This window comes from Nematolebias whitei, chromosome 8 (assembly GCF_014905685.2).
Source record: "Nematolebias whitei isolate Nwh7 chromosome 8, NemWhi1, whole genome shotgun sequence".
Classification (NCBI taxonomy): Eukaryota; Metazoa; Chordata; class Actinopteri; order Cyprinodontiformes; family Rivulidae; genus Nematolebias; species Nematolebias whitei.
The window spans coordinates 23,829,172-23,838,241 of NC_056505.1; the positions used below are offsets into that span (position 1 = coordinate 23,829,172).

The 9,070-nt window shown below is 37.9% G+C and overlaps 1 protein-coding gene across 1 annotated transcript in view; it reads right to left on the minus strand.

The window, feature by feature from the left end:
- Nucleotides 1-1,353: 1,353 nt before the first annotated feature.
- si:dkey-40c11.2 (drebrin-like protein) overlaps nucleotides 1,354-9,070 on the minus strand; it is a 38,852-nt gene continuing 31,135 nt past the window's right edge. The window contains exons 7-16 of the mRNA XM_037681098.1: nucleotides 8,180-8,331; nucleotides 7,975-8,029; nucleotides 7,566-7,640; nucleotides 5,994-6,099; nucleotides 5,366-5,878; nucleotides 3,261-3,695; nucleotides 3,035-3,133; nucleotides 2,797-2,921; nucleotides 2,464-2,515; nucleotides 1,354-2,349 (exon numbers count right to left, since the gene is read on the minus strand). Of these exons, the coding sequence (XP_037537026.1) occupies nucleotides 2,213-2,349; nucleotides 2,464-2,515; nucleotides 2,797-2,921; nucleotides 3,035-3,133; nucleotides 3,261-3,695; nucleotides 5,366-5,878; nucleotides 5,994-6,099; nucleotides 7,566-7,640; nucleotides 7,975-8,029; nucleotides 8,180-8,331 (1,749 nt within the window). The 3' untranslated portion in view covers nucleotides 1,354-2,212. The remainder of the gene's footprint in view (nucleotides 2,350-2,463; nucleotides 2,516-2,796; nucleotides 2,922-3,034; nucleotides 3,134-3,260; nucleotides 3,696-5,365; nucleotides 5,879-5,993; nucleotides 6,100-7,565; nucleotides 7,641-7,974; nucleotides 8,030-8,179; nucleotides 8,332-9,070) is intronic.

The window sequence follows — 9,070 nt, forward strand, 5'->3', positions numbered from 1 at the left end:
TCCGCTTAATCAGAAGAGACAAGGGATCTCTGGAGTTGTAAGGATGACCATGGGAACAAAAACATCGGGGACAAACTGTCGAGCCTGATTTGCCTTCTCCAAGTCCAAATGTTCTGCTCTCATAATTATCTTTCACTCTAGTTGTTTATTTGTTTTAACGCAAACCGAATATAAAATTAAATCTAATGCTCTCTATATACTTTTCCATCTCACTGCCACTTTAAAACTTTAATTATCCCTTTCCCCCTCTATCGCCCAATCTTGCTCATTTGAGGTTTTTGCCATCTTCTTCATACTAACCAATTAATATTTCATAAGAGACTCATCACTTCTTCACACATATCACTGATGATTAACCTTCTGGGGTAACTTTGACAGAATAGTCTCCTGGATAGATTTAGTCAGTCTGTCAACAGGCATCAGTTCAAGAAGGATGAGACCCATGTCAAACATTACCTCTCTATTCCAGAACACAGGCACATCTGCCAAACACTATTATTGAACTGGCACTATGAGAGCGTAACACAGCCGCCCCGTAAGTATTAAAGGTGCACGGTTAAGAAATATTAATGTCATATCCAATCAATCAGTATTATCCCAGGGGGAAAAAAAAATCCTGTTTAAGGTGTAGAAGCATTAGCAATTTTTAGCTTTAGGAGTGTCAGGATATCCTGCGTCCGAAATAAGTCTAACAATGAGCCTCCTCTCTGCCTGTCAAAATGTTTTGCCTTTTGTCCTGAGGAATTTGTTCAATTCAGTCAACTCTTTCTCAACAGTCTCTGAAAATGTGAAAAAAGGCAATGTCTCCACCTATAGGTCACAGGGCAGTACTGCAACTTTTTTTTGTGCCACTTTTTGTTTTACTTGTCTTTTTTTTCCGTCTTGGCATACTTTGTGAACCATAACAAAATAAATAATCAGTTTAAAATAATCAAAAATGTGGTTTAGAGACTGCATAAGATATGAACTGTCTGTACTCTGAACTGTTATTATTACTTTTACTTACTATTTATCACTTGATACTTGAGGCTGTTCTTTGGTTTTCCAATAACAAAGTGTGTAACGCAAGTAAAATAAATTAGTTTTTTTTTTCATATAGATATTATTATAGTCTTAAAACAAACACTAAATAATAACATTAGCAAAAAAATAATAATAATAACAATAGAAATGTGACCTCATAAAGACAAAAGCCAATCTTGACTATTGCTAAAAATAGCCACTCACTAAAAGACAAAAACGCTTTTTCAACAAATTGACTGTGTAAATGCTATATATTTGTATAATTTGATTAAATACAAATGAACAATTGCAAATAAACAAGCACAGAACATACAAAAGGGACAATGACCGGTATTTTTTTATACATTATTTTATACAGTTTAGTGTTTTAATGATGTTGAAGATTGCTAAAACTGCAGGATTATCAGAAAAAATACAATAAAATGTTAAAAAACAAACTTGCAAATAAGGTAAAATAATAATAAAATAAATGTAAAGACATATGAACACAATACAACCCACCCAAAATGTAGAAATATACGAATGTTAAATTTAACACCACTTTCCACATTTTTTTTTTTAATTAATTAATTTATTTTATATATAATGTTTGATGCTTAAGTTCTGGTTTGGGTGATTTTACTGTTCTGGAAACAAATTATTAGAGCTACAGAATTATGCAGAACATACAAAGATGATTACAAGATGATACCTGGTATATGGAGACAAATGGTGGGCAGAGTTATGCTTATAGCATGAGTGGATTAAAAAAAATAAAAAAATAATGAACTTTCCGTTTGTTACTCAGGAAAAAAAAGGCAAGTTTGTGATCATTTGATGTTGTGATCTCCCCCCACCAACATTTCCACACTATCTTAAAAGAAAATAAGTTATTTTGGTCCAGGGAAGACACACAAAAAAAAAAAGGCTTTGCGATTGTTTCAACAAAAATGAGGCTGGGTGAAATCTACATGCTTGTGTTTTCTAAAAAACATATATTAAAAAAAAAAATCAAAATTGAGAGACACACTTTTCTTTATTCTTTCTTCAAAACAAGGAGTTGCATGCGTCTTTATTCTTCCAACTATAGAGAAAGTATAACATTTCAGTGGGTGGATTAAGATAAAAACATGCTGAAACAAGATGCAAGAAGGTGTCCCTGAGCATGTGTGTGTGTGTGTGTGTGTGTGTACAATGTGCCTCGGTCTGCCTATATGGTCTCCACATAATTGGCGGGGAACAAGCCTTGTTGACCGTCCTTGCTCCACCCTCTCCACCAGGCTTTGTCCACTGTCTCCACATCCCTGATGATGTCACCTGGTTCAAAGGAGATCTCGGTTTCGTCCTCTGTGGGAACGGAGAGATAACATGTTGAAGACCAGATAATCACAGTGTAATTACTGCAAATGGAGGCACTTTCTGTGCACATGTGTGGTAATTATCCTCCAAATGGCAGCTTACCTGCCTGGTAGTCGTACAGCGCTCGGACGCACATGTGCTGCTCAGCTGAATCCTGCAGTGGACAGATAAATTGAGTCAAAAAAGACTATAATCATAAAAATATTGCATTTCTCGCTCGACTTAAAAACAACACAATCAAGGAGAAAAGAAAAGGAAAAGTTTAGTATATTTACATGAATTTTCTTTCATCAAAGGACTTATTTGTGTTCACTCCACATACTTAAGGGGTGTTTTCTGATTCTCACAGTTATATTGAGGATCATTTAATCAAAAACAAGTTTATATCTTCAAATAAACCAGAACTTGTGATGACTGATATATGGATATAAACACCTCTTGTCCATTTTCTGAGATTTCCTGCTTCATGTTCTCAATGATGTCATCGTGTCCTGCAGTGCTGTAGCAGATTGTCAGCTCGGACGTGCTGCCCTCTGTGTCAGAAGGACTTAAAGATCTCACTGAGGGGAAAAAAAAAAAGCAACGTGCAAAGTTTTTATTCCAGGTAAAACTGCAAGAGGACACAAAGTTCAGATATGATCACCACAGAGAAAGTGCTTGTTTTAAGTCAAACCTGTGCCATTGTGCTCCTCTGAGCCTGCACCATTTGTGATCCCGTTGGCCGACAAGATTACAGTCTCATGTTTAATCTCTTGACAAATGGGCTCATCATCTGAAATAATAACAACTCAATAATAACTTAATAGGATTAGACATATTTAGAAAGCTGTAGCGCACGTTTAAAATCGTTGTGACAGGGCATGTCATGAAAGAACAAGTCGCACATCCACAGAGTTTACCTGGGAGTGAAGGTTCCTCCTCGTCCTCTGAAACCTCAGCAGGCTCCGCAGGGGGCTGGATGTCTCCTGAATGTTCAATCTCTACATCTTCCTCTGACTTCTCTTCATCCTGTGGCGTTTCTAGACCCTCCACCAACGCAGGGTCGGCTTCCTCTTCTGATCCCATCTCCTCCTCTTCTTCCTTATCCTCCTCATCTTGATCCTCCTCCTGTTCTTCCTCTTCCTTGGCCTCCTCTCTTTCCTCCTCCTCTACCTCCTGCGCCTCAGCCGGAGCTGTTGCTGCTGCAGCAGCACACAGCTCCGGCTGGGTTTCAGGCTTATCTTCATCACATTCTTCCACATCCTCTTCCTCATCTGCCTCCACGAGAACAGCTTGAACTTTAAAGCCAGTGTCCAACATCTGCATCATGTGCACTTGACTCGCTGCGCTGAGGTCTGGTAATTAAAAAATATGTCATTGGAATAAATTGTCAATTATTGTGAATTTGCTAATTAAAGGATTTGTGTAGGTTTAAGCTGTTTGTTTGTTTGGTTTTTTTTGGGGGGGGCAAAGCTTGGCAAAGAGTAAACACCTTGTGCAACGTTTATTTTGATACTGCAGTAAGAGTTGAGCAAAACCTCCCTGTTTTTACATTTGTACAGTTTTGAAACTGTAATTGCACAATATCTCTTGCCTTAAGTTTGCTTTGTGAAACCACTTCACTAGTTTTTCTGAAGAATGTGAAGGCAGTGGGACTGCAATGAGACAAAACAATTTTCTCATGGGGACAGTACAGTAGTCCTTCGTTACTTCACGGTTGGACTTTTGCGGACTTGCTCTTTTGTGGTTTTTCAAAGTAAGATTGTGCACGACCAAAAAAAAAAAAAACGATTGTAGACGACACATGATTGTCAACTTTAATATCACTCACATGATTGGGACTGTAAGAGATACAGTGAAAAGTTAACAAAAAATAAATAAATACTTCGGAAAGTCGCCGCCATTTTGTAGTTTTCTCTCAATAAACATAAACTGTATTGTCAGTCAAAAGGACTACATTACCCAGAAGCCAACAGTGCTGCCGGCTGCTGCTTTCTGCTGAAATGAGGGGAAAGTTTTGATCTGATCCGAAAAAGTTTGGTCCTTATTCATAGTTACTTTGGCGCTCAGTGGGTGCAGAGAGCTGTACGGAACTGAATGGGAATTGGACCAGAACCGGACTTCCAGCCTCATCGGTTAATCTGACTGCTGCTTGATGGCCCATGAGGCCTTGTGAGCGGGGAGGCGTTGCCTGGAAGTCTGATGTTTTCTCCATAGCTCACTGGGACTTTTTTTTTTACCTGAATTTGAACTCGTTCAGGACCAATGTGTGGTTTTGTGCTGTTATCAGAAGGTCTGGCTCTCTAAAAGCATCTTGGTGCTCAACGGCTGCAGAGAGCTGATCAGAACTGGACCAAGACTGGTTAGTACCCATATTGGGGGCGGCTGTGGCTGAGTGGTTAGAGCAGTCGTCCTCGAATGTGAGAGTTGGGGGTTCGAATCCACCAGCAGTCACATGCCGAAGTGTCCCTGGGCAAGACACTGAACCCCTCATAGCCTCTGACGTGTGTCTCCCATCAGTGTATGAATGTGATCTAAAGCACTGATTAGTCTCGTTAGAATGATTGTTCAATTAGCTTTGTAGAGATCTAGTAGAGTGCTGTATGAATGGGTAAATGAGGCACAGATTGTTGTAAAGAGCTTTGAGTGTCTTGAAATAAGATAGAAAGGCGCTATAAGTATAGTCCATTTACCATTTACCATATATAAAATGTTGCAGTATGTAGCTACTTTGCAGTACATATATGTATGTTGTTAAAATTACGTAGGTTTAAGAGTTTGGAACATTTTCAAGAGTATGGGAAGGGTTTATAAAGCCTTAAAATATAAATACTAAAATAAATATAGTGTTCCTACTTCGCAGTTTTTCACTTATTGCAGGGGGGTCCAGAATGTAACCCCTGCGATAAAGAAGGGAAACTGTAACGTGTATTTTATTGTACTGTAATGCTTTTTTTTAAAGGTTGTATGTGTTGTACAATGAAAACACAGCTTCATTGAATGTCAGTCCGCCATGGGAACGTACCTGTGTTCAGCTCCGGACACTCGGGAATAGGATCTGCCAGAACCTGTGGAGGAAGACCAGGCTCAAAGTTCAACGTCCAGTCTGTCTGCGCTGGGATGTTTGGTGCTGAGGTTGCCTCGGCCTCCAAATGCAACTGAGAGGGGTTGTCACTTATTAGGCTGGGGGTTAAAGAAGCCAGGAGACTGGGCGAGGTTGGGGGTGCTGAGGGTTCTGTGGGCTCAGCTGCAGCTTGGTTATTAGTCTGAGGGATGCTGGGCAGGGCTGAGGGAGGTGCAGGACGAATGGGTGATGTGGCTGGTGACGTAGGGGCTCGGGGTCTTTGCGGCGAGCTAAGAGGATGAAAAACAGGGCTCTCAGGGGGAGAAGTGGCCTGGAAAATGGGGGATGGAGGCGCCCTCAAGAAGGGGGAGACCAGGGGAGAACTTCGTGGAGAGGTTGCTGCACTCTCCTCTGCTTTAGAGAAGATGAAGGCTGTGTCCGTGAGACTGCGCTGATATCGTCTGAACGGTTTTCCTAGAGACAAACAGAGCTGTTTTCTGCCAGTTCTGAGACACTCACACACTGGACAGCCAAAACCATTAAACACATTTACTGGACTCTGAAGGTGAGTCTCTGTTGAAGCTCGTACCAGTGCGAGAAGATCCAGGACTCGTGGGACTTTGTGAAGAAGATGAGAGCTGCCTGAAGAACTCCCTCGGGTTCATGGAGCGTTGGGACACTAAAGCTGCTGCTTCCTATATGTCAGTAAATGTTTCATGACAAAATTAGAATAAATGATGAATTTATGTTTATCATTACTGTCTTCAACATTACTCTTCTAGTAAATAGTGTTTCCATACTGAAGCCAGTTACAAACTGCTAATTTAAAACTATAATAACTACAGAAATTGTATTTCCTGCACAAATGCAGTGTGAATGATTATTGCAGAAGAATGTGCTGAAAAACAGCTGAAATTAGCTAAAAGAGCATGCTGAAACTGTAGCTGAAATGGAAGAACAAACCTAAATTAGCAGAAGAAAGCAGAAAGAACACATATTTGCTGAATTAGGTTTAAATAAACAGACATGAGCACAACATTTAGGAAAGTAGCAAAAAAAGATGAAATTAGCACAAAATAGCTGAAAAGTAGCTGAAAAGGCAGAAAGAAGTTCAAACTACCAGAAGGAAGCAGATAGAGCTGAAATGAGTTAAAAAAAAAAAAGAATGGAATTAGCTGAAAAGGCTAATAAGTCCAGCACAAAAACAGCTAAATAGTAACTGAAACAGCAAAAAAGTCTGGAGCTAGGAGAAATAAGCTGAAAGGAGCATAATAAGCTGACATTTGCAGAAATAAGTTAATTAGGCTGAAAGTAGCAGAAATTACCATTGGAAAACTTGAATTTAAGTTATCTGAAAACAGCTAAAACTTGCTAAAAAGGTAGCTGAAAAGGTAGAACAAGCTTAGATTAGCATAAGAAAGCAGAACACCCAATTAGGCTGAAAGAAGCAGAAATAAGCACACACAAAAACAGCTGAAAGTAGCTAAATAAGCAGAAAGAAGCTGAAATTACAAGAAGGAAGTAGAGAGAGCTGAATTTTGTGGAACTAGGCTGAAAAAAGTTGAAATGAGTGCAAAAAATGTGAAATTTGCTGAAAACACTTAAATTAGCATAAAACAGTTAAATAGTAGTTAAAATAGTAGAAAGCTGAAACTTGCAGAAATAAGCTGAAAGGAGAATAACAAGCTGAAATTAGCAGACATAAGTTAGAAGAAGCACAAAATGTAATTAGTAGAAAGATTCTGAACGGAGCACTAAACAGTTAAAAATAGCTGAAAATAGCAGATGATTTATTTATTTGCACAAGGAAGCTGAAAAAAGCTGAACCAGAACAGAATGTGAAAGGAGCAGTAAAAGGTTGTAAACAGGTCTAAAGATGTGAAGGATGTAAAATGAGCTCAATTAATTTTCTATGAGAAACAGGTATGGCCAAAAAAAAAAAAAAAGGCTAAATGTTTCAAAAAGCTGAAGTTGCATCAATAAAACTCATAGCAGGATTGTCCAGAAAGAACTGAACGTTTTGATGTATGACTTGTTGAAATTGCTGAAAACTGTGGGATGAGAATCGCATCAACAAACGTACGGAAGAAAAATGGATCCGAATAGTGTGACTGCTTCATAAACTTTCACACAACTAGTAAAAAAAATAAAAATAACTTACTGCTGCTTTCTCTATGGACTCACTTCTCCGAAGTCGAGCCCTCATTTCATCTTCGTGCTCGCTTTGCTGCCGCTCCTGTCAGTTAAAATGCACAGCAGCAAATATTTGTACACTTGTGCAAACATTTTTAATGGTTTTCCTGCTTTAATTTGACATAGGACCATGTAAATCTCATTAATCCTAAAGTAAAGAGGTGGATCCATAACTACTGCTTGGTAAACTAAGACTGACTCACACAGCCTTTCTTCAAAACAGATTCCTGTTTCAGCCTCATTGACAAACACATATACAAGGTGGTATATCATTTTTATTTTTATGTTATATATGTATTTAGGCCAGCTAGAGGACAAGTCTCATTTTGTGCAAGTAATTGTAAAAAGTATAATTTCTGCGAGATATTTACACTCACCCATCTTAATTTCTCCTTTTTGCGCAGCTCTTCTTCTTGTTCTTTCTGTTTTCTTCTACAAGAAATAGAGAAACTGAAATTGAAGCTCATCACGATGCCCAAACTTTATTGTTCAAACACGTTAAATGAGTTAAAAGTTCTTTCCTATTCTAAATTGCACCAAACCTAACCGTTAACAAACAGAAATGGTGTGGACTGTTCAAACCTCTGCTCCTCGATCATCTGTAGTTTCTCATTCATTTTTCTGTCTCTCTCCTCCTCGTCTCTTCGCTCCTTCAGAACTCTTTCCCTTTCGAGGCGACGGCGCTCCTCCGTCGCTCTTCTTCTCTCCTCTTCTTTCCTTTCTTCCTCTTCACGCTGACACACACAAAGAACAAAATGATAGTTGACTTTCATTTTACTAACAAATTAAATAATTGCACCTTTTTTCTTTAATGGCCTTTTATTTTTTTAACCTACTTAGACCCAAAGCAGCAGGTCTAAATGTCAAACATGTAAATAGCAGTTTGAAAACACGTAAAGTACTATGTAAAATAATAATAATAATTTCAGAAGGGGTAATTAAACAGTGTGTAAAACATGTTTAACACATGTTCTTGTTTTAAATTTTAAAAATTCCTTAAAAACTAAGGACAAATAGATTTAATGGACAGTGTAAAGTGTATTTTTTGGGGGATTGTAATTTAATCATTATTCATTCATTCTTTTGTTCATGTATACATTTTATTTCAAACATGTTCAAATGTTAAACATTCACTAGAACACATTTTACATGTCTTTCTTGTGACATGTTCAAAAAGGGGTATGCATAAATATAAACTTATGTTTTGGTACCCCATTGCATGTCTCAATTTCATTTCACATTAAGCAATTTGCACAGATTCAACCCCATTCAGAGTTTTCTTATTCAAAGCAACAAAATAGCGGAAAATATTCCCATCTTTAAAATTATTGCTGTTTTGGATTCAACCGCAGCTCTTCAACTTGATATTTAATTAGATTTTTTTATTATTATTATTTTTCATCCTCCACTGGAATAGGTTAGATAAATATATATATATATATATATATATATATATATATATATATATATATA